Here is a 25,537-nt window from a genome sequence, read left to right on the forward strand (position 1 = left end):
TATGTGTGTATTAAATGGAGGAAGCAGTATGAAAATAAATTGTCTAGACTCTGCAAATTCGTTTATTTAATCAAATATTAAGTACTACTAAATGCCAAGTACTGTTCTGAGTCCTGAGGGGACTGTTTTCATGGAGCTTACAATGAAAGTAAATTAAATAAGTAATATCAGATAGTAGTAAGTGTTATGAATAAAAATAAAGAGGATTGAGAAATTCAGAGGGCTATATTATAGCAAAAGCCTTTCTGATAATGTAATTTGAACAGAGCCCTGAAGACAGGGAAGGAGACCAGGAAATATGGAATTGTTACTAAAATATTTTTGTTAACATAACATTTGTGACTTAAATTATTATATTTCACTTATTTTGGATAAATGAAATATTTTATTTTGTACATTGACAATACTAAGTTTTGTTTGGTTTCATAATTTTTCTGACACCTTAAAAAGTAAATTTTAGTTAATACCTAAATATTGATTCTCGTTCCAAACTATTTGTCCGGTAAATGAAAGAACAGTGGTATGTTGCTTACTAATTAATTACAGTTTTTAAATTATCCCACAGATTTAGTGTGAATAAAACCTTTCATTCTTTTATTTTATATATACCTTTATATTTTATTTTGAAACTGCCACCCTTACTACTAAAATAAACCAAATTACTAAACTACAAAAAATACTATAATTTTTATGTGTAATTGCAGAAATGTCAATTGAAAACCATATGGAATGGGGCTGTTTGGTTTACTTTAATGTTTCTTTTTGTGTTCTCTTTTTACAGATTGAAACACAGTTATCAGAGTATCACAAGTTGGCCAGAAAATTAAAACTTATCCCTAAGGGTGCTGAAAATTCCAAAGGTTATGACTTTGAAATTAAGTTTAATCCTGAAGCTGGAGCCAACTGCCTTGTCAAATACAGAGCTCAAGTTTATGTAAGTAATCATGAGTACTTCAAAAGATTTTTAAATGATATGACTAATGTCTTGTTCATTTATTTATAAGTAAGAGTTTAAACTTCAGCGTGTTTATAACTGAGGACTGAACATAGAAATAAAACTCTGAAACTTTTAATCTTCCTTCGTTTTGGTACTTAAAAGTCGCTATTGTACCGTCTTCTTTGAATTATAAAGCCTTTTCTTTCTCTCTACCTACTTTATTTACTTAGCTAACCAAAAGAAACTTTGATTATATTTAATATAGACACCGGGATTATAAAGAGAAAAATTACCTGACCCTTGCTCTTAAGTTGCTACTTAGAGAAGAGAAAGACATAAATAAATAATTGCTATATATGTGCTTTATTAGAGGTGTTTACAAGGTATGGTATTGAGATCAATTCTTGCCAGAACTGAGGGGAAAGAAAAGTGTCCACAGAGATGGTGAACCTGGAATGAAATCTTGAAAGTTGAGGTATTTATTGGGATGGTCTTTGGGGAAAAAGCTTCAGGCACAAGGACACACATTGAAGGCATGTGTGAAGGCATGAAATATAATAGGGCATTAAGTAACACCAGCAGTCAATAATGAAAAATCTGCACCTAATTTTTAAATGTGGCCAATGATGTAATTTGGAGAAAATTTTTAAATCGTTCTATTGCAACTTCTCAATTATTCACAGATTTTAGTATTTTAGTGGCCCCCTCAAAAATGACACTTTTCAAAATACATAGTTTTTGAATAAAGAATGTCAAAGTCTAAAGCTATGCATTTTTCCCTTGAGAATCATTCATTCATTCAATAAATTATTGATTAAGTACATACTATGCTCCATACCAGCTAGGTGCTGGAGATGAAATACCCAGAAAGATACAATTCCTACTTTTCCAGAGATCACAATTTATTGGTGAACAGACTTTGATTAAATAAAGCTGGACTCATTTTCAACAGAAAAAACCTACCCAGTAAACATACAGTCTTTTACTGAATTGTTTCTTAAGCAGTAGCTAGGTAGGCAGGTAGACAGACAGGCTGGCAGCCAGATAGTTTACGCACCCACTATTTTGAGTAGTTTGACACTGATGCAAGAAAATAATTACCGGGGCGCCTGGGTGGCTCAGTCATTAAGCGACTGCCTTCAGCTCAGGTCATGATCCCAAGGTCCTGGGATCAAGCCCCGCATCGGGCTTCCTGCTCCGCGGGAAGCCTGCTTCTCCCTCTCCCACTCCCCCTGCTTGTGTTCCCTCTCTCACTGTGTCTCTCTCTGTAAAATAAATAAATAAAATCTTTAAAAAAAAAAAAGAAAGAAAGAAAAATAATTACCTGCATCAAATCAGTGTAGAAAGAATTACCCAATACAAAAAGAATTCACATTCTAAGAAAAGAGGGAAAGGCTTTATTGTGATCTCTGAAAATAGTTTTACATACTAATAGAACAATAAAAATAGAAATAGCATCCAGAAGGAGCAACCCCAACTGTTACAAGTAGTATTTGGAGAAGAGTTCTTAAAGAGGCATTGCATCTTTCAAAAAGGAGCAGCCAAAATTAAAACTCAGCAATAACTTCAAAAGACCTACTAAAAACATAGTAACACACAGGGTTTTCTTTTGGTGATGAAGATCACTTGGAATGAGAGGTGGTGTTTATACAACACTGAATGTACTAAATGCCACTGACCTGTACGCTTTAAAAGAGGTAGTTTTGGGCACCTGGGTGGCTCAGTTGGTTGGGCGACTGCCTTCGGCTCAGGTCGTGATCCTGGAGTCCCGGGATCGAGTCCTGCATCGGGCTCCCTGCTCAGCGGGGAGTCTGCTTCTCCCTCTGACCCTCCCCCCCCCATGCTCTCTCTCTCTATCTCATTCTCTCTCTCAAATAAATAAATAAAATCTTAAAAAAATAAATAATAAATAAATAAAAGAGGTAGTTTTATGTTAAATTCATTTTAACTTAATTATTTCAATTTAATCATTTTGAAGTGTGAGTTTGACCTCAATAAAAAAATGATGGGAAACAATGAAGTACTGTGTTGAAAGAAAATTAGTAGAATAGAGGATAAACATAAGAAATACAAGCAATAAGAGCTTCAAGGTTGGTGAACACATGGGGATGCAGGGCACACCCAGAGGGTATGGAAGCTCTGCACCCCTTCCAAGTACCTTGCCCTATGCATCTTTTCCGTCTGGCTGTTCCTGACTTTGATCATTCTTAAATGAACTGGTAAACATTTGCATGTTCTGGACACCCACCTTGCTTTTATTCCCAGAACAACCCACCCTGGCGATCTCTCTGCAGTAGTATGTCGAGATCTTCCTGGTTCTTTTTGCAGTCTCAGAGTCTTCATTGTGTAGCTTATTCAACCGGTCCTGGCTGGTGGACATATGCTATGTTTCAAATCTTGTGCTATTAAAACAGAATTCCAATGAATAGCAGAAAGAAGAAATATAAGCAGATAATTGTAAGATTAAACAGTTGAAAAGGATTAAGAGAAAAATATAAATTGTTTTCAAGAAAGATACTGCATTAATATAAGTGTACTTATAAAAAATGTTTAAATAATAGCAGTGAATCTCCAGAATCCATAAGCAAATCTAAAATTTTGCAAGTATTCAAAACCAAAAGCAAGTTGCATTCTATAGTTATAGAAATTACATTGAAAATTAGTTTTATTGGCACTCCTGGGTGGCTCAGTCAGTTGAGCATCATCTTGGTTTCTGCTTAGGTCAGGATCTCAGAGTCGAAAGATCAAGCCCCATGAAAGATCAAGCCCTGCGTCAGGCTCCTCGCTCAGCAGGGAGTCTGCTTGAGATTCTCTCCCTCTCCCTTTGCCCCTGCCCCTGCATGAACACTGTCTCTCTCTCTAATAAATCTTTAAAAAAAAAAAATTACTTTTTTGCCTTATTTATAATGTATTAATTTAGTTCAAAAACATCATGGCTTCACTTTTTTTCCTCTAAAAGTGGCTCCTTCTATCACAATGTGTAGATGCCTCATGAGAAATTTTGTACTAGGTATATAGTATGTAACCCATATTCCTATATATTTTATAGGTACCACTCAAGGAACTCTTGAACCAAACTGAAGAAGAAATTAATAAAGCTCTAAATAAAAAAATGGGGTTAGAGGATACTTTAGAACAGGTAAGTAACAAAACAGTTTTTAAAAGCAAAAATAAGATTTTTTAACACTTAAGTGTGGTTTGTAGTTTCTATGGAATGAATGTGTAGCTTTTAAGGAATGAATTTTTAATAAGATATTATGGAAAATGAGAATTTGGTATACCCTTGACTTAGAAACATTTGAAGTAATTTTTTAAATAACTTAAACATCTTAGGCTACACATATCATTGATGATGAAATAAATTACTGAGTAAATTATCCTTGATTTTAAATGGAGAATTGCCTCCTTCAACTTGAGATAACTTAATATACCTTTTTTTTTTTTTAAGTTTTATATTAAGTTAAATCTCTACACCTAACATGGGGCTCAAACTCAAGACCCTGAGATCAAGAGTTGCATGCTCTTCGGACTGAGTCAGCCAGGAGCCCCTTAATATCTCTTTATACTATAAGGAATTTGAGATGGCTATCTTAAAAGTAGATATGTATCATTTGGGGCTTGAGGCTAAGTAGCCATGATAAATTAAGAGATTTTTATTAACCACACTTTTCATTCTGCACCATGAAATTCAGGGGAACTCAAATGCCTATAAAAGTCTACTTCCAAAAGTAGGTTTCAGAAAGTTCCTGCTTCTAAGATACTTGAAACATAAAATGACCAATATCCCTGAGAGATATACTGATTCTATTATTGATTCAGTAACCTTTAAATATTGTTAAAGTTGATTAAGAAAAAGTTAAGAAGCTACTTCTCAACTGCACACAAAAGGTATTGTTTGTATGACAACAAACAATTGAAGGAAAACCCTAGTTAATTCAGCTCTTAAAGAAGTATTATGCCATTTCAAGATTCCAAGATACAAAATCCTATCTTTACTCAGAATAGAAACTTGTTTTTCTCATCTGGAAATAAAACCTATGCATTTGGGGCGCCTGGGTGGCTCAGTTGGTTAAGCGACTGCCTTCGGCTCAGGTCATGATCCTGGAGTCCCGGGATCGAGTCCCGCATCAGGCTCCCTGCTCGGCAGGGAGTCTGCTTCTCCCTCTGACCCTCCTCCCTCTCATGCTGTCTGTCTCTCATTCTCTCTCTCTCAAATAAATAAATAAAATCTTTAAAAAAAAAACAAACCTATGCATTTCACAAATTATGCAAGTAACCCACATTTTTTTCATGTTAACAAATTCTATCAAAACTTACTTTGTATTAGAAAGAATCCCCACTCCTCAAAAATAGCAAATAGTTAACATTAGATAAGTGGGCAGTTTCATGATACTATTGTTATTATAATTTGGGGTTTCTGTAACATCACACAGTGGAAAGAAGATAAGGAATTATGACTGCTTTAACAGGTACTCTGCAGGTGTGAGGTCATTTAAGATGAAGTCTTCACTTAACTTCTTTCAGTTTGGTTTCTCTCTTTTGTTGGAGTGGGCACTGAACCTGTAGACTTTCAAACTGACTTGAAACTTTTTAAAGGCTATAGGCAGGAAAACTTGGCGGGGAGGCCCGGAGGAGTTATAAAATGCCTACTATAGGTGGGGTACCTGGGTGGCTCAGTTAATCATCTGACTCTTAATTTCAGCTCAGGTCATGATCTCAGGGTCCTGGGATCAGGACTCCATGCTCGGTGGGGAGTCTGCTTGAGATTCTCTCCCTCTGCCCCCCCTGACATGCTCATACTCTCTCTTTCTCTCTGTCTAAAATAAACAAATCTTTTTTTAGGGGCGCCTCAGTGGCTCAGTCTAAGCGTCTGCCTTCGGCGCAGGTCATGATCTCAGGGTCCTGGGATCGAGCCCCGCATCGGGCTCCCTGCTCAGCCGGGAGCCTGCTTCTCCCTCTCCCACTCCCCCTGCTTGTGTTCCCTCCCTCACTGTGTCTCTCTCTGTCAAATAAATAAATAAAATCTTTAAAAAAAAAATCTTTTTTTAAAAATGCATACTATAGTATAGGCTAGGCCCAATGTTAATATTCCGAAGATAAATATAACAAGTTTGAATGAAATATAAGCTCCCATTTGGAGAAAAAGACTGACCTGCAGTTATGCTAATCAGATTTGCATTTTTCAAAACCCTTTTGGGCACAGAAAAAAGTGACTTGTGGGGAAGCAACTGAAATTGTTAAGAAGCTAAACCAAAGTATTACAGTAGAAATAGAAGGAAGGGGACAGGTTTAGGAAATGTTGAGGTAGACTCCAGCATTTTTTGGCAGATGGTGAAAGCTGGGAAGGAAAGAAGTACCAACAGTAACTTCCATTTTTCCAGTGTGGGCAACCTTGGGGAGAAAAAAGTGAGTGCAGCTAACCAGCCCAGTACTAGAGATGTTGAGCTTGCTGTCTGCAGAACATAGCCATCCAAAAGGAAGCCGAAGCAATAGATTCAGAACATGGGGAGAGATTGTATCTGAAAATACAGATTTCAGAGTCTTTACCATATAGGTGGTACTTGAGCCCAAATGTGGGTGATATTTTTTAGACTATGTAGAGGACAGTGGCAGAGGATTAAATCTTGAGAAACAGCACCACTTAAGAGATAGGCAAAGGAAGGAGGTTCTGGGAAAAACTCTTAGAAGTGGACAAGGAGCGCCTGGGTGGCTCAGTTGGTTAAGCGACTGCCTTTGGCTCAGGTCATGATCCTGGAGACCCAGGATCGAGTCCCACATCGGGCTCCCTGCTCAGGAGGGAGTCTGCTTCTCCTTCTGACCCTCCCCCCTCATACACTCTCTCTCTCACTCATTCTCTCAAATAAAGAAATAAGATCTAAAAAAAAAGGACAAAATAGTCGGAGAACAATCACAGGAGGAGAAATGCTATAAAAGCCAAAGTAGGGAAGACTTTTGAAAAAGCCCTGATTCTAACTAAATTTACTGTAGCAATTATTTCACATTATATACATATATTAAATCATAATTTTGTACACCTTAAACCTATACAATGGTATATATTAGTTATGTCTTAAAACTAGGGGGAAAAGAAGGAAAGATCAGTAATGTTTCATATGCTTCAGAGACTAAAGACTAAAACAGTTTTTAAAATTTGACAGTTTGGGGCACCTGGGGGGCTCATTCGTTTAAGCATCTGCCTTCAGCTCAGGTCATAATCACAGGGTCCTGGGATTGAGCTCCGCATCAGGCTCCCTGCTCCGTGAGAAGCCTGCTTCTCCCTCTCCCACTCCCGCTGCTTGTGTTCCCTCTCTTGCTGTGTCTCTCTCTGTCAAATAAATAAAATCTTTTAAAAAATTTAAAAAATAAAAAAATAAAATTTGACAATTTAACCAAATTAAGATAGCATAAGGTAAAACAGCTATTTGAAATAGTAATGGTTAAACATAAATTAATGAATTAAAATAACTAAATGTTAAATAAAATTTCAACTGAGTAAATTTAAAGATCTAATTGGCTTTATTTAGCAAGTCAGAAATTGGGCAGCATCCCATTTAGCAATTAGACAAGAACTCTAAAGGAAAACAATTTTTAAGGCAGGACAAGGAAGTCATAAACTAAAAAAAAAAAAAAATTATTCTGAAATAAAGGGTCTTATTAGGGGGCTCCTGGGTGGCTCAGTAGTTAAGTGTCTGCCGTCGGCTCAGGTCATGATTCCAGGGTCCTGGGATCCAGCCCCACATCGGGCTCTCTGCTCAGTGGGAAGCCTGCTTCTCCCTCTTCCACTCCCTCTGCTTGTGTTCCCTCTCTCGCTGTCTCTCTCTCTCTGTCAAATAATAAATCTAAAAAATAAATAAATAAAAATAAAATTGCTTTGCTGGAGACTTGTAAGCATGGTATACAGATCAAGCCCCGCATCCTGGCTGCCTGCTCAACAGGGAGTCTGCTTTTCCCTCTCCCTACCCTCCCCACAACCCCTACCCCCCGCCACCCCCCCCACGTGCACTTGAGTTCTCTCTCCTCTCTCAAATAAATAAGTAAAATCTTTTTAAAAAAACTCCTAAATTCATTCCAATCTTACAACCCTGACCACACATAGAATGTCTTTCCCTTATTTTTTTATTTTTTATTTATTTATTTATTTTTTTATTCATGAGAGACAGAGCGAGAGAGAAAGGCAGAGGGAGAAGCAGGCTCCCAAGGAGCAGGGAGCCCGATGCGGGACTCGATCCCAGGACCCTGAGATCATGACCTGAGCTGAAGGCAGACGCTTAACCATCTGAGCCACCCAGGCACCCTCCCTTATTATTTCTAGCAGTTTTAATTACACATACTAGAATTTTTAACCCTTAGAAACTTTTAATTTCTAGTGAAATCTAAGAAGTAAGAAATTATAAACTGTCTTTTACATTACCATTCTGTGGATTAGCAGGTAGCATCCCATTTAGCAAATAAAAGAGCGCTCCAAATGGCTACAGAAAGGGAAAGAGACTAGAGGCACACAGTTAAGAAGCCTAATAGTATCCTGAACGATAAATGGTAAAAACTCAAACCAAGGCTATTGCAGTAAGGATGGAAAAGAGAGATTTAAAGATTGAAACAATGTAATTTAGTGGTCCATTTGGATGTGGGGCCCGCGGGGCTCGATCCCATGACCTGAGCCAAAATCAGAAGTCAGGCACTTAACTGAATGAGCCGCACCCGGGTGCCCCTGAAGATTTTTAAGTCAGGGCATAACACCCTTGTATTTTAGTTAGCCCATAATGTTGGCATTTTGAAGGCTAATTTAGAAGTACATGAAACTAGAGGCACACAGTTTGGAAGTCTAACAGTATCCTAAGTGATAAATGGTAAAAACTCAAACCAACGCTATTGCAGTGAGGATGGAAAAAAGAGATTTAAAGATTGAAACAATGTAATTAGTGGTCCATTTGGATGTGAAGGTTAAGGAAGAGAGAAATTAAGAATGTTCCGGTGTCTAGCTTTGGTATATGATGTTAAAGAAAAAGAAAAATTATTCATGACACTTGTTAAAGGAAGTAAGGTAGATTTCATTCAAGGGGAACTATTACAAAGAGGTTTTCTAGTAGATGAGAGAGATTAGGCTCAACTCCAAATACAACAACAGCAAAAAAGGGGAATTTGTAACCAAGGAGAGTAGGGTACAGATCAGTAGATAAAGTATGATTGAGAAGAAACTCTGGGGGTAAAGGAGAATACTATCTAAACCAACCTAATAGCGTTCTTGCTGAAAGCAGGCCAAGGTGACCAGATAACAGCTGGAGGATGTTGGAGGAGGAGGGACTTGAGTAGATATTGAGGTTAGGGATTCTGATTAAACTGTCTTAAGCATTATTCTTACTAAAACTGGACAATACAAAGACAAACACAGAAGCCAAAAAGTCAGCCTCTTTGAGAAGACAGTTCAGAAGAGCTGAGTAGTTTGGTCAAGGAGAGAATCTTTTGGTGGTAATGTTCTAGAGCCTTGATAAAGAATACAAGAGAAGGGTGTAGAAGAAAGAATTTCAGGCTGGGATATGCTGAGATTCAGATCTCCAGAATATCAGAGTGGAGAATGTCCTGTAGGCAGTTGGAGTGTGTACATAGATATAAATAGGTATTTCTTAGCATGCAGTTAATTAAAGCCAGGAGATTTCCCAGGTGTGAAAATGAAAGAGCAAGCTCTCCCAAGTGAGCAGATGAGAATACAGCCAAGATCAGAATCCTGGGAGAACATCCACAACCAAAGTACAAGCAGAGAAAGAGAAACCTATAAGGAAGAATTAGAAGGACCTCCCAAGACTTAAAGAAAAAACTAGGAGCTTCCATGGTCGTAGAAACCAAGGAAGGGGATTTCAGAAGGGAGTGATCAACTATTTATGTTACTCAGATATCAAATAAGATTAAGTCTGAAAGATGTTCATTGACTTTAACAATTAAGATGTTAATGGTGACCATTACAAAAGCGACTTCATGAAGCAGAGGAGCCAGAAAGCGTATTGCTGTGGATTAAAGTTTGAATGGTAGTAGAAGATACTATAGTATGAATAGTCTACTTTCCAGCGAATGCTACAAATTAGACCATTACAAAAGTTTGAGTCTAAGGAGAAAAGATGGAACAGTAGTTAGAAAGTGGTGTATGGGAAAGATTTTCATTTTTGGAGGGGTGGGGGAGGGGCTTGTTTGGGTTTAAAGATGAGAGAGTTAGAGTTCAAGGGAAAGAGGGTAAAGTTTTAAAAATTAGGAGGGAAAGGGATTGATGGATTTGAATGTGGTTCATGAAGAAATACTAAGGCTTGGGGTCTAGAGAAGAGCTGAAGTGGTTGTTTCTCCTCATGAGGAAAATGGGTATCCTGCATCCTGAAACTGATTGGAAGGAAGAAGGAAAAAGTCTCATACAAATATTTTGGTTGATGGGAGGCAGGAAGTGATGGAAATTCAAAGGAAAAAGTCTCATACAAATATTTTGGTTGATGGGAGGCAGGAAGTGATGGAAATTCAATCTAGTGTCTTCTGTCTTCTCAATGACAGAAGAAAAAAAATTAACTACAGTAACTAATGATATCTTCTTTGCTTATAAGCTGCTGGACAGTTGTTTATTGAATGAATGAAAGAAATACTGGAGGAAGTATACCAAATATTAATAGCAGTTCTTTGGGATTATAGAATTATTAGTAATTGTTATTTTCCTTACTTTTCCCCATATTTATCACAATGGAAATGTATATTTTTGTAATGGGGTCGGGGAGGGGGGGAATGTTTAATTGGTGAAACTTTAGTAAAGCTCACATGAAAGTTAGAAGCTGCTCAGAGATTAAGTAAACATGATTTTGACCAAATGTGACTTCCTAGTGGAAGTTCTGATTATTTGGGTATCCAGTGGTCTTACCGCAAGTAAATTTAATGAAACAACTTGTTTAACTTAGCACTTACTTCAGAAGTAACATATCTTTAGACTGGAAGTTTATAGTGTAGGGGTCAAGGGCGAATCACCCCAAGATGTGCCACTCTGGCATGCAGCTTATTTAGTATATGTGCTGCCGAAGCGAGCACTGGCATGCAGCTTATTTAGAACTGAAAATATTCAAAACCCAAAAGACTCAGGAAGAAATATTGATCTCCACCTAACCCCTAACTGCCTAAAAGAATTTAAAGGACCTCCTCCCAGAAGGGAGCTATCACCATAGCTAACTACAGTATAATATAAACTAAGGATGGTAGACAGGGAGGAACTTTAGCAGTCTCTTTCTTAAAATTCCTCTCTATGTCCCATTTGTGTCTGTGTGGCCCAGCAAACATTTGTTTACCAAACATTTACTCTTCCATCTTCCTATGAATTGCTTTCCTTTTCTTGAAATCCCAGACCCCTACCCTCTTATGTTTAGTTCAGGATGACAAATATACTTCATTTTGCTTGTCTTTAGAATCTCATGTCTTTGTGGATTCCCCATACATACAAAATTATATTTGACTTTCTCCTGTTAATCAGTCTCATGTCACTTTAATTCTTAGACCAGCCAAAAGAACCTTAAGGGTAGAGAAAAATGTTTCCTGCTAAAGAATAGCTTTCGTAACTCTAGAGAGAGAGGAGAAAGAGAATCTTAAGCAGGCTCCATGACCAACACAGGGCTCAGTCCCACAACCCTGGGATCATGACCTGAGCTGAAATCAAGAGTCAGATGCTTAACCAACTGAACCACCCAGGCGCCCCTCTAGTCTTCAAATAACTTGAAAGTCAGGTGGTGTAGAAAAAGTCCTTGGAGTTAGAACATCTAGGTTGGAGTTCTGGGCATATGCTTGCTGCATGATCCTAAGTGAATAGCATTCATTCTAGCCAACTCTTCTCATTTGTAAAATAGGAAAGGAATATCCCTTACAAAGAGACTTTTGATAATTGAATGAGAAGTATATGCAAGTTTATCTAATAAATATATAGTCATTTTGCCATCCTATCGTATACCAAATAACAATTGCTTTACTGAATTTTTCCCAAAAATATGTATATGTAATTGTTTTGCAAATTCATATATGTGTTGAATCATCCTTTTAAAGAAAGATCCAGCTTATATATACCTTTTGCTATTTTCTATTTCCTACAGCAAATATCTTCTTGGTCTAGCTGGAAAACATTCCATATTAATTACTGGTATCAACTGGTATTAGCTGTATTAGCACTTGTTGGCAGGAAATGAATTTTGGAAACACTTTTTTTCTTTAGTTTTGGTTTCAACAGATCTTAAAGCTCAGACTTTAATAAGATTAAACGTGTTTATTATTCTTTGGAAGAATGCATTGACTAATAACCAGTTAGCAAACATCCAATAAAATCAATATGAAAACCTCTTTAACATCCTAGAAAGTAAACACACAAATGGAAAGCTAGATAACTAATAAAATAGATCAAATCTAAGTAAAGCTAGACTTCAAAACTAGAGGGCAAAAACAACTTATATGTATTAATATAAAAATGTTAAGAGTGTATATAACACATGTAATATTTATGTAATATATATGAGAGCTTAAAAATACTCCCACAGCAACTAGTGGAAAAGTTACTTGTATCCTTCTTTTACTGAGAATTAAGCCAGATTTTTGATTCCTATCGAATGCCACTCTGCATTTAAGTATTGTACATTTAAAAAATAATAAGTTTTTTTGTGTGTTTGTTTTTATTTAACTCCTCTCAGGGGAATAATAAATTCTGGGAACAAATGATAGGTGAGAATCCAAAAGGACTAGAAATAACATGGTCAGTCAATAATACGAAAGTTTTATAACTAAAATGTTTTTGATGTATGGTTATGATTTCTCAACCAAAGTTTTATTCTCCAAGTTAAATACAATGATAACAGAAAGCAGGAGAGGTGTAAGAACTCTGAAAGAAGAAGTTCAAAAGCTGGATGATCTTTACCAACAAAAAGTTAAGGTAAGAACTTTGCCACAGTTTGTATAGGTGAACCTTGACCTGTTCTGACATCTAACTAAATCTTTAAGCTATATCCTATAACTTGTGTTTAAGTTTAATCTTCTGAAGTTTATTATAAGGAGTTTTTTTTCCAGGATTTTTTTCCTGGAATTGGGCTGTTTCACACTAGAACACGTTTACTGTTCCATTAATATTTTAGACTTGAATATGAGATTCTGTATCCTTGTAAGACCAAAACATGTTTTAAATGTAGTCTCTTCTACCTTTTATAGAAATTTAGTATTAAGCACTCCTAAAGCATAAACCTTCGTTATATGATTGCCTGTAAAGAGTCATTGCAAACGGACAACTATCTTGGCCAAATTCCAAAGATCATTTATATGAAATTGGGAATGTAGGTAAAATAATAGGATTCATTTCCCACCACCTCTAATCCATCCACCTATGGCCAGCATTTTACTTAGGGAAGCACTCAGATGACTGCTCATTACCACTTATATAACTTAGGTGAAAATTTTAGTCATACCAATATTTTTTACTTAGTTACACCAACAAAGTATTAGGAATTGAAAACTTTCTCTTGGCCTTGTAGTGTATTTAGGGCCTATACATTTTGTTAAGCAGTGAGAAAATTTTAGAAAACACACGACAGTAATACGATCTACATATGAAATATGAGGCAATTGGTAATCATTTTTGTTCTTTCATATGTTGTCCATGACAGTACTTGCATTTTTCCTTTTTAAAGCACTTCAGTGAAAGGCTTTCATATTTCATCTTAAAAAACTTAGGAGTTGATGACTTTGGGCTCCTTTGCCTGTGCATAATGAATACATATGTGAAATGAAGGTAGTGTGAAAGTTACCCACATTTTTGCATATAAAAAGGCCTCTTGATGATCATAGGAAATATTTAAATCAGTATCTGATTTCTAGATAGGCCTATTGAGAAGGTCATATTTAGGTTTACAGTATAAAATTCCCAAAGGAGCATTTTAAAATCTCTTACATGTAAAACAGTATACATTCTGAGAATACAAATGATGATGCAACCTGATTTTTTTTTAATATGTTACATATATTTGGTATGTAGAGTATATTTAGTATATGGAGTAGTGTAGTATATGGAATATACAGAACATAAACTTCAAAAACCATAACCATGCCCTTATCTTGATAGGAAGCTGAAGAAGAGGACAAAAAATGTGCCAGTGAGCTGGAGTCCTTGGAGAAACACAAACATCTGCTGGAGAGTGCTGTTAACGAGGGCCTCAGTGAAGCTATGAATGAATTAGACGCTATTCAGAGAGAGTAAGTTCACGTAACCAAGATTTATAATGTTTATTTTCAGATTAATTATTTAACATTTCTGTAAAACTAGATCTATGTTTATTAGCTTTAATTTATATTATAGAGCAATTTGGGGAAGAAGAGGTAACAAAAAGAGCTTGTAACTTGAAATACTGTCCCTAAACATATTCTGCTTCTATTAGAGCTCTTGGCCCCTAAGAAATCATTCATTTTTACATCTAATTAAGAAGCAGCTTTTAAACCCTGAAAACAGCATAAAATTTTCAGTCAACTGAAATACTTTGTTACTATTTTTAAGATATTTATACTTTCTAGAAATTATGTGTAAACTATATACTATAAATTGTATGGTCATTCTACTGTAACACTGTATGTGCCCTCATAATAATCACCACACTGCAAAATCATGCAGTAAAAAATCAGGACTTATAGTAAAATTGGGATTGGGTACAACACTTAAAATCTCTGTCAGTGACACACATAAGCAAAAGATGGGAACCTAACTAAAATGTTAGCACAATTGTACACATGTTAAATGGTTGAGAAATACATAATTGCTATGATAAATATGACACTTTATCTTAAAGAGACCTGAAGTTTGCCTGGGGAAAGGGGCATTCAAGGGGTTGCAGCTTGTAAATTATTGAGATGAGGTAGAACGATTATCTGAAATCAGATGGAAAGTTTTAATACCAGATGTGGATGCATGTGACTCATCACATAATGCAATGAACTGAGGGAGCTGGTACATGTTTGAGGTGTGTTTTTATATGTTTAGTGTATTCCTTTGCATCTGGATTCAGCTGCATGCAGTTTTCTGCATTCACCTAGTGTTTCTCAAGAAGGAAATGGCATAGGGCGCCTGGGTGGCTCAGTCGGTTAAGCGACTGCCTTCGGCTCAGGTCATGATCCTGGAGTCCCGGGATCGAGTCCCACATCGGGCTCCCTGCTCGGCGGGGAGTCTGCTTCTCCCTCTGACCCTCCTCCCTCTCATGCTCTCTGTCTCTCATTCTCCCTGTCTCAAATAAATAAATAAAATCTTTAAAAAAAAAGGAAATAGCATAAGGACACCTGTTGACTCAGTTGGAAAAACATGCAACTTTTTTTTTTTTTTTTAATAGCATGCAACTCTTGATCTCAGGATTGTGAGTTCAAGCCCCACATTGGGTGTAGAATTACTAAAATAAATAAATAAACTTTTAAAAAAAGGAAAGAGATGGCATAAACAGATACAAATTTTTGCATTATGGTCAAATTGCTATGTAATATATCAACCCAACTGGAACAAATACGTATTTCCAAACAAACAGCAGAACTAACTGTATATGTTACATTTCTTAGTTCTTCATTGTCAAGTTTTCCCTCTTGCTTTCCCTTATTATTTTAAAACTTACATTGGAAGAGTTTTAGCCACATTGTGTATTAACGGTAACTAAATGGTGACATCCCTTTTTTAAAGAGTATTCTGCCTTTGTGTATATAATTCTCTCATGAAACCTATATAAAGTCAATATACTGAATAGTTAATCCATAGGCTCTTTTTGTAGAAGTCTTAATTAAGTGGCCCTCAACTAAAAAAATCTGACTTTGAGGTTAGAAGTACAATCCTTAAGAAAAATCACACCTCTTCATTTGCTTATTTGTAGTTTAGGGATAAAAAACTCAGCTGAAGCATTTTTTTTTTTTTTGGCTGCAGTCTGTTTTTAATTTGAATTTGCATGCCTAAAAGTGAGACTCCCACTCCCCTATTCAAATGTATTGAATGCCTTCTCCCTGAAAGCATTTAAGTTTACAGTCCTTTTGGAGACTCAATCAAGACCATTTGCTCCCAAGTTTTATATGTTAAAGCACAAGGTTTTGGTGCTGTTTTGTTCTGTTGCTTGCAAAAGATCTTTGAAATTTTTTTTCTGTTTTAATGGTTGAGAAGCAAACAGCACAAATACCAAGCACAGTCTGGCTTTATTGAATATGAAAAGGAGAAGTGAGCTAACTAGAACTGATGCATTAGGTTTTTTCATAGATAACTCAAACAAGAGTTTTTATTCTACAGATACCAACTAATTGTGCAAACCACAACTGAAGAACGACGAAAAGTGGGAAATAACTTGCAGCGTCTTTTAGAGATGGTTGCCACACATGTAGGGTCTGTGGAGGTAAGTGTATGAAGGTCTTTCCTACATTCTAATAAAGCTTTTTAAAACTACATTTCTGTTTTGTTTCTACAGAAATTAAATGATAAATTTTATTTCTGTGGAAAATATGTTCTAGTAAAAAGTTATCAAAAGAGTCCTTTTTAGTGGTGTGAAAGGAGCATCTGCATTTCATAAAGCAATCTGTTCACATAAACAACATATAATGGTATTTATTACATCAGTAGTATATAATGATGTGCCAGGCCACATTCTATATACTGAAAACATATCAGCACATTTAAGATTTCATTAAGATTAAGATGAAACAGCATGTGTTAAGACAAATATTTTTCCTTTACGTTTATTTCATGTAAAGTACTGATAAAATATAGAATAAAGTACTTAAATGAAACATGAAGCATAGCTTAAAAGTTCAACAATAATACTATTCCTCCAACCTGCTGTACAGAGCCTAGAAGCCAAGATGAACTGCTAAACTTTAAAATTCCTGGATAGTGGCGCCTGGGTGACTCAGTCGTTAAAGCGTCTTGCCTTTGGCTCAGGTCATGATCAGGTCATGGTCCTGGGATCGAGCCCCGCATTATCGGGCTCCCTGCTCCGCGGGAAGCCCGCTTCTCCCTCTCCCTCTCCCCCTGTTTGTGATCCCTCTTTCGCTGTGTCTCTCTCTGTCAAATAAATAAATAAAATCTTAAAAAAATAAAATAAAATTCCTGGGTAGTCTATTAGGTGATAATATTATATTTCCAATTGTGAATGGTTTAAGAGAAAAAAACCTCATTTGTTAGGCTTCCATTTATTGAAAACAGAGCATGTGATATCCTACTTCCCCTCCCCTCTTTCTCCTGAAAGACATTGAGCTGCATTTTCTTGTTTGCCAGTGTTCTTCACTGCTTGGTGAAAAGAACTAAGAAAATATGCTGGATCCTACATCAGAAAACCTGGATTCTCCCCACTTAGTGGCTCTATAACCTTTCATAGATTCTTTTTCAATCAGTATTGTTAATTTGAACAACAGACCAGATAATTATATGAGTAATTACTTTCTTGTTCTCTCAGGGATGATGTATAATAAATGCATAAGAGGAAAATTCATTCACAGTCTGTGATGGTTGGCTCAAATTGAGAAAGTCTGTTTATATGTATCATTTTGCTTCTTTTGGTCTTCACTTTCTTCATCTGTATAATGAGAGGATTGTACTAAATCATTGCCAACATCCTTTGCATCTCTATCTATTATCTGTAACAATTAGTTTGACCTCAATGTTAATCCAATAGTGATTTATCACGAGGGATTTATATGAAAGGTAACCACAACTGTTAAAGTTTTAATCAGTTAACATGAAGTTAGATTTGAAACCCTAATGATAATTACTTTTATTTGCTATTTAGTTCATTGTTGTTCAAGATCAGACTGCATTTACAGAGCACTTACTTTGCACTATGTAAAATTCGCAATTAGCCAGTGAACTATGAAAGGAGCCCCTAAAGTCAACCAATCATCTTTAAAACCTAATGTGGGGAAATTTTACAAGTGATAAAATTAGACTAGAGAAAACAGAGGACTGTGGATCTAGTGGTATCTTTAGATGGGATATTCTTCCTCTGAGCTAAAACTTTTCTTTGAGCAGTTCCTGATTGGAGCCCCATGCAGGTCCTGTATGTGGCTTGATAGTCTAGCCTAGGAGACAGCAAACTACAGCCCACAGACCAAATTGTGCCCACGGGCTGCTTTTGTAAATAAAGTTTTATTGGAACACAGATACTTCATTCACTTCCATACTCTTTATGGTTGCATTCCCACTACACTGGCAGGGTTGAGCAGTTGCAACAAAGGCCATTTGGCTTACAAAACCTAAAATATTTGTTATTTGGCCCTTTACGGGAAAAGGATGCTGACTCCTGTTCCAGACTCCTACCTCCTTGAAGGGCACAAAATCTTTTTTGTCTGTTTAGATGTTAATAAATTATTATAAAGCTACAATAACGAACCCATTGTAGTACTGATGCATATAAACCAAGCTCTGATTCAGAGTCCAGAAGAAGATGGATGAGCATAGACAGGAAACTAATTTATAAGAGAGGTTGTATTGTAGACTAGTGGGGTAAAATGAATTGTTCTATTAATGGAGTTGGGATTCCTACCTAGACAAAAATCACTTCAAGATGGATTAAGAAGTTAATGTGAGGCTAAATTTATTTTTTTTTAGAGAGAGAATGAGAGCTGGGGAGAGGGGCAGGGGAATAGGGAGAGAGAATCTTAAGCAGGCTCCACTCCCAGTACAGAGTCCGATGTGGGGTTCGATCCCACAACCCTGAGGTCATGACCTGAGCTGAAATCAAGAGTCAGACATTTAACTGACCGAGCCACCCAGGCACCCCAATGTGAGACTAAATTTTTAACTTTTAGAAAAATTATAGACACAGTCTTTACACCTCAGGAGTTGTAAAGGAGTTCTTAAATTAGACATGAGTTAAAACCACAAAAGAAATTATTTATAAATTCAGCTTTGTTAAAATTAAGATCTCTACATCAAAAGACAAAGAAAGACTAGAGGGGCACCTGGGTGGTTCAGTTGGTTAAGCTTCTACCTTCGGCTCAGGTTATGATCCCAGGGTCCTGGGATCAGCCCCGCATCCAGCTCCCTGCTTATCGGGGAGTCTGTTTCTCCCTCTCCCTCTGCCCCTCCCCCCCATCACTTTCTCTCTCTAAATAAATAAATGAAATCTTTAAAAAAAAAAAAAAAAAGAGTGGAAAGACAAGCCACAAAACAGTAAATGATATTTTTTAAAACAACTAATAGCATCCAGATATATAATGACCTCTGGAAAATAAGTACAGAAGGTGGGCAAAAGACTTGAATGGGAATTTCACAGAAAGCTAAGGTGGCCAATAAACAGGAAAAGATCTACCACTTCCCACCCTCAGGAAATTGGCAAAAAAAATGAAAGTTTGAGAATACAAAATGCTAGCAAGAACGTGGAGAAATGCAAGTTTTCATTTATACTGCAGGGGTTGTAAATTGATGTTAACAATTTTAGAAAACAGTTTGGCAATCCCTAATAAAATGGTGCAATTCCGTTCTAGGTATTTAATTAAATGTTTACACTGTGTGCTGGAGTAATGTACTAGGTTGAATAGTATCCTCTCAAAATTCATGTGTATCCAGAATCTCATCATGTGACCTTATTTGAAAATAAGGTCTTTGTGGATGTCATTAGCTAAGATGAGGTCGTACTAGATTAGGGTAGGTCCTCAATTTAGGGACCGGTATCCTTATAAGAGTCCGTGTGAAGATGGAGGCAGAAATTAGAGTGACACAGCGGTCAGCTAAGGATTGCCCAGAACTGCTAAAAGCTGGTAAGAGGTAAGGAAGGATTCTTCCCTAGAGCCTTCAGAGAAAGTGGCCCTGTCAGTATCTTGATTTTGGACTTCAAGCCTCCAAAACTGAGAAAATAAATTTCTGTTGCCTTAAGCCATCTAGTATGTTGAAATTTGTTATAGTATAATTGAAATAGTAAAAAACATAACCCAGTATATTAGTTTCCTGTTACTGCTATAACAAATTACTACCAACTTAATGGCTTAAAGCGACACATTTATTTCCTTATATATCTGGAGGTCAGGAGTACAAAATGGGCCTCCCAGACTGCAATCTTTCTAGAGACTCTAGGATGGAATTTATTTGCCTTTTCCCTTTTATAGAACCATCTATCCCCCCTTCATGCAGCCTCTTCATCTTCAAAGCCAACAGCACAACATCTTCTATCCCCTCTGACCACTCTTCTGTCCTTACGTTTTCTCTCTCTGACTCTCACATTGACATTGCTGATTCCCTCTTACCAGGACCCTTGTGATTACACTGGACCCACCAAGACAATGCAGAATGATCTCCTTTTCTCAAACTCCTTAATCACATCTGTCAAGTTCCTTTGCCCTGTAAGATAATGTATTCACAGGTTCTGGGGATTAGGCCATGGACATCTTTGAGGAGGCTGCTATTCAGCCTACCACACCTGGAAATAAATTAAAATTCATAAATAGTAAAATGGATAAATAAATATTGATATATTCATGCAATAGAAAACTATTTGGCAGTACATGAATAAATGAGCTATCTGCATTAACATCAATGAATCAAAACACTGAGTGGAAAAAAGTCAGAGTATTATATTTAATATCATTCAGTAAATATGAATGTTAAAACCAGGTACCACTAAACTATATTGTTTAGAGATACATACATACATACATATCAGTGGGGGGTAGGGGGGTAAAAGTATAAAGAAAAGCAAAACATCGTTGAGGAGAGTGGTTAGCTCTGGGAAGAAAAATGGGGATATGATTAGGAAAGGGCACAAAAAGGGATTCAAGAGTATCCCTTAAATTTCCTGTTCTTACAAATGTTACCACTTGTTTGTATATTTCACAGTTAAACTCTTTCTAAAAGAATTTAATGTTTTTTCATTAACAATTGCTCATTGTTTTCACTAGAAATATCTTGAGGAGCAGATTGCTAAAGTTGATAGAGAGTATGAAGAATACGTGTCTGAAGATCTCTTGGAAAATATTAGAGAGATTGGAGACAAGTATAAGAAGAAAGCTGCTCTAATTAAGCCTTCTGATGAATGAAGATAAAATATTGATTAAGCAAGAACTTTATTAACAGTGTAAATTTTTAAATGTCCTCTGTAGGTTTGAAAAATCTCTAACATATCTTATACCCCTCCCTACAATGAAGTCTTATGACCATATCTTCCCAAGCCTGTGAAATATTTTTATATCTTTTATAAATCTAGTTCATTAATTTAAAGTATGTATAACCTGAAATTATGATAACTTGTTTTTTTGTTATCTTTAGATGTGAAAGACTAGTTATATTATGTATCCAGAGTTAATAAAATTATATCAACAAAGTGTGTTTTCCCCTGATTTCTCAACCTAACTTCAGATGGTTAGAAGATAGTTATTTTGATCTAAACCAGGAATCAGCAAACTGTGGGCCAAATGCAGTCACATCCAATCATTGATATATCATCTATGACTGCTTTCACTCTATAGTGGCAATGTTTATTATATGGGACAGAGACCATATGGCTGCAGAGCCAAAAATGTGTACTATCTGGCTCTTTACACAAAGTTTGCCAATCCCTGGTATAAGCTATACAAAGGTTGGGGCTCTTTAAAAAATGTATTCCAACTCATTCCTTATTCAGAGCCAAGAAGCTAAATTTCTTTCTGGCTTCATGCCACCATTACTCTGAAATGAGCAGAAGAATATGGAATGTGAAAATCAGAAGAAATAATAAAATAGTTCAATCCCCTCATTTTAGAGATGAGAATTCATTTCTACAAATGTTCTGATTTACCTCTGGTCACACCTCTTTGTAGGGGTAGAAGTCACACAGGAACTTACTTGTAACAGTACACAATCCTGACTGTGTACAGCCAGCCACAGGAGCTGTAAGATAGGAATTTTCTGGATGGTGAGGAAGTCATGTTAGAACGTAAGATTATTTGGTCTAAATTGTTAGGAAGCTCCTCACATTCAGCTGATATCTGCCCCTAGTTGAACTTTCTATTCAAAGTTATTACAACTCATGCAAGTCAAAATGAAGAGCATGATAAAATGAAACAATATAAAAACCCAAAATGGAATTCCACCAAAGCTTTATGAAAGAACAGCATGCAGCCTGAGAGGGTGGGATGAACAAAAACAGGTTATAGTTAGGAGATAATAGGACAAGATTAATAGTTGCCAATGTACTCACGAATCTTGGCCATTAACATCCAACAGAACTTTCTTCAGTGATGGAAATATTTTATCTGCACTATCCAGTATGATACCAGCCATATGTATCTATTGTGCATTCAAATGACCTCTGTTTATGACAAAGACAACTCAGACTTTGCCCCTCAAAAGTGTGGTATGGAAACAGCAGCATTAGCATCACCAGGGAGTTCGTGTTTTAGTTAAAAACACAGACTCTTGGCCCCACCCAAACCTACTGAATCAGAATCTGAACCTTTCATAGTGTATTGACAAACTATACTTATTTAAATTTTTCGTAAGTTTTGACATCCATATACACCTATAAAATCATCACAAACTGATGAATAATATCCATCACCACTAAAAGTTTCCTTGTGGCCCTTTGCAATCTTGTCTCTTTCCCCTGACACTTGCCCATCTATCCCCAGGCACGCACTGATCTCCTTTCTGTTATTATAGATCAGTAGAATAATATGTACGCTTGTATGGCTTCTTTCAGAATATTTTGAGATCCAAGATTATTTTGAGGTCCACATTGCATTGAATATCAGTAGCTCATTCCTCTTTGCTGACTAGTGTTCATTATATGAATATACTGAGTTTGTTTATCTGATGGACATTTAGATTCTTTAGTTTTTGCCTTACAAATAAAGTCATTTATTTGTACATTCATGTTCAAGTGTTTGTATGGACATATGCTTTCATTTCTCTTGGGTAAATACCTAGGATTGGACTGGCTAGTTCATACAGGGTAGGTGCATATTTGACTTTTATGAAATTTAGATAATGTTTTCTGAAGTGATGGTACCATATGTTCCTACCTGCAATGTATGAGACTTCCAGTTGCTCCACATCCTCACCCACATGTGGTATGGCCAGTCATTTTAATTTCAGCCATCCTAAGGGGGTGTGGCTCTATCTCATTGTGATATTAATTTGCACTTCCCTAATGTTAAGCATTTTGTCATATGTTTATTTGTCAGCCACGTATCATCATGGTGAAGTGTCTCTTCAAATATCGGCCCATATTTTTACTGGATTGTTTCTTATCAAAAAAGCCCAATTTGTTGCTTCTTTTATACTTTCTGCATTTTGTGAAGTTTTCAAGGTATCTTTGCCAGCATCAATATGATTTTCATCTATATTTTATTCTAGAAGTTTAATGGGCTTGACTACTGAATCAAAATCAGAATCCAAACCTGAATCTTTAAAAGGTCCCCAAGTTGTTCATATGTACATTAAAATTTGAGATGTACTACTTTAAAAGTGACCACTAGTTAAGTATTATTCATAGTATAATACTATTTAATAGTGACTTTATTTTTTTTTAAGATTTTATTTATTTGCCAGAGAGAGCGACAGCGAGTGAGGGAACACAAGCAGGGGGAGTGGGAGAGGAAGAAGCAGGCCTCCCGCTGAGCAAGGAGCCCGATGCGGGATTCTATCCCAGCCCTGGGATCATGACCTGAGCCGAAGGCAGATGCTTAAACAACTGAGCCACCCAGGTATCCCTAATAGTGACTTTAGAAATGACAGAAAAGACATACTAAGTTCAAACAAAATGACTGCCTAAGCACAACCTAGAACATGTTCAAGAGACAAAAGTGATCAGTAAATTTGCAGTAAACTTTTCACTCAACATTTTTTACCTCACTCTATAGTTTTCTTCTAAATTCCTAAGGACATGCTTATCTTCAGAACTAACACCACTGAGGTAGATATTATTCCAGTTAAAAATTCCAAGAATCCTAGAGTCAGAAAAGGCTTTAGATATACAGTTCAACCTCACAATCAATAAGGAATACCAACCTTGGCATTTTTGGTAGATGGCTTACCTAGTCCTGAATACTTCCAGGGAGTATTCCAAATTGCTAATTATTTCAAAGCATCTCATGGTTGAGCAATGCTACTTGCCAGGAAGTTCTCTATCTTATATTGGCCAAAACCTGCCTTCATGTAATTCATTCCACCTTTTTGTCATAGATTGTTGAGTTATCAGTTTCCAGTTACATTTAGGGATATCAGTTATCTATTATTGTCTTATGTTTGACTCTGTGTTTGATTAACTCAATCTTTTCTCAATTATTTTAATCTCTTTGTTATTCTACCTTGCTTTCAATGTTACTAATACAAATAACCCCCTTCACACAAATTCCCTAGCTAATATTTTACTATATTTATCATTCTTTTCCCCTTTCTTATTAACCTTTTTTTTAATCTATCTTAACTCACTTGTAAGTTGCAGATGTGATACCGCTTTACCTCTAAATATTTCAGTCTATATTTCCTAAAAACAATGACAATCTCTTAGACAACCATAGGACAATTATCAAAAACGGGGGCACCTGGGTGGCTCAGTAAGTTAAGCGTCTGCCTTCGGCTCAGGTCATGATTCCGGAGCTCCAATCGAGCCCCACGTAGGGCTCCCTGCTCAGTGGGGAGTCTGCTTCTCCCTCTCCCTCTGCTCTTCTCCCCCCCTCTACCCCCTTGGCTTGTGCTCTCTCTCTCGCCCACTCTCTCAAATAAATAAATAAAATCTTAAAAAAAAAAGACAATTATCAAAAACAAAATTAATATTGGTACATTAGTACCTAATCTACAGAATGTACTCGAATTTTGCCAATTGTCCTTTATTAGGATTTTTTTCCAGGGCGCCTGGGTGGCTCAGTCGTTAAGCGTCTGCCTTTGGCCCAGGTCATGGTCCCAGGGTCTTGGGATCGAGCTCCGCATCGGGCTCCCTGCTCCACCGGGAGTCTGCTTCTCCCTCTCCCACTCCCCCCCACTGCTTGTGTTCCTGCTCTCGCTGTTTCTCTCTCTGTCAAATAAATAATTTAAAATTTTAAAATTTTTTTAAAAAATAAGATTTTTTTCCTAGTCCAGGATCCATTCCAGGATCACACTACCAATAGTTGTCAAATCTATTTACTCTACTTTATGATGGAAGAGCTGGTCATTACATCTTTGACTTTCATGATCTTGGCATTTTTGAAGAGTCCAGTCAATTTATAGACTGTCCCTTAATTTTTGCTTAATTTATTCTCACAGTTAGATAGGATATGTTTCTTGCAGGACACCACAGAAATAATGTTACATTCTTTTCAGTAAATTGCATCAAAAGGCACATGATATTTATTGGTACCATTAATGTAATTTAATCACTTGATTTTGTTAGTATGTGCAGTTACGATTTTCCCCTTTGTAATTAAGAAGTGAGGAGGAGGAGTGGCTCAGTCGGTTAAGCATCCTACTCTTGATTTCAGTTCAGGTCATGATCTCAGGGTTGTGAGATGGAGCCCCATGTCAGGCTCTGCACTGGGCAGAGATACTCTCTCTCCCTCTCCCTCTGCCCCTCCCCCAATTCTCTCTCTCCCTCCCTCTGTAAAAAAAAAAAAAAAAAAGGTGGGGAGGCTACTTTGGGACTATGTAGATATTTATCATTAAGC

The 25,537-nt window shown here is 36.6% G+C and overlaps 1 protein-coding gene across 4 annotated transcripts in view; it reads left to right on the plus strand.

The window, feature by feature from the left end:
• NDC80 (NDC80 kinetochore complex component) overlaps positions 1–22,683 on the plus strand; it is a 49,594-nt gene extending 26,911 nt beyond the window's left edge. For 2 of the 4 annotated variants that reach the window (XM_064577860.1, XM_064577861.1), the window contains exons 12-17: positions 782–934; positions 3,987–4,076; positions 12,768–12,860; positions 14,040–14,170; positions 16,221–16,323; positions 20,816–22,681. In XM_064577860.1, coding sequence (XP_064433930.1) covers positions 782–934; positions 3,987–4,076; positions 12,768–12,860; positions 14,040–14,170; positions 16,221–16,323; positions 20,816–20,953 — 708 coding nt within the window. In that variant the 3' untranslated portion in view covers positions 20,954–22,681. Of the gene's footprint in view, positions 1–781; positions 935–3,986; positions 4,077–12,767; positions 12,861–14,039; positions 14,171–16,220; positions 16,324–20,815 lie in introns of all 4 variants that reach the window. The other 2 variants (XM_045886977.3, XM_064577862.1) reach the window with 2 other exon arrangements.
• Positions 22,684–25,537: the final 2,854 nt, after the last annotated feature.

This window comes from Mirounga angustirostris, unplaced genomic scaffold (assembly GCF_029215605.1).
Source record: "Mirounga angustirostris isolate CCGP_5_RB_7025 unplaced genomic scaffold, mMirAng1.0.hap1 SCAF_14, whole genome shotgun sequence".
In the NCBI taxonomy this organism is placed as follows: Eukaryota; Metazoa; Chordata; class Mammalia; order Carnivora; family Phocidae; genus Mirounga; species Mirounga angustirostris.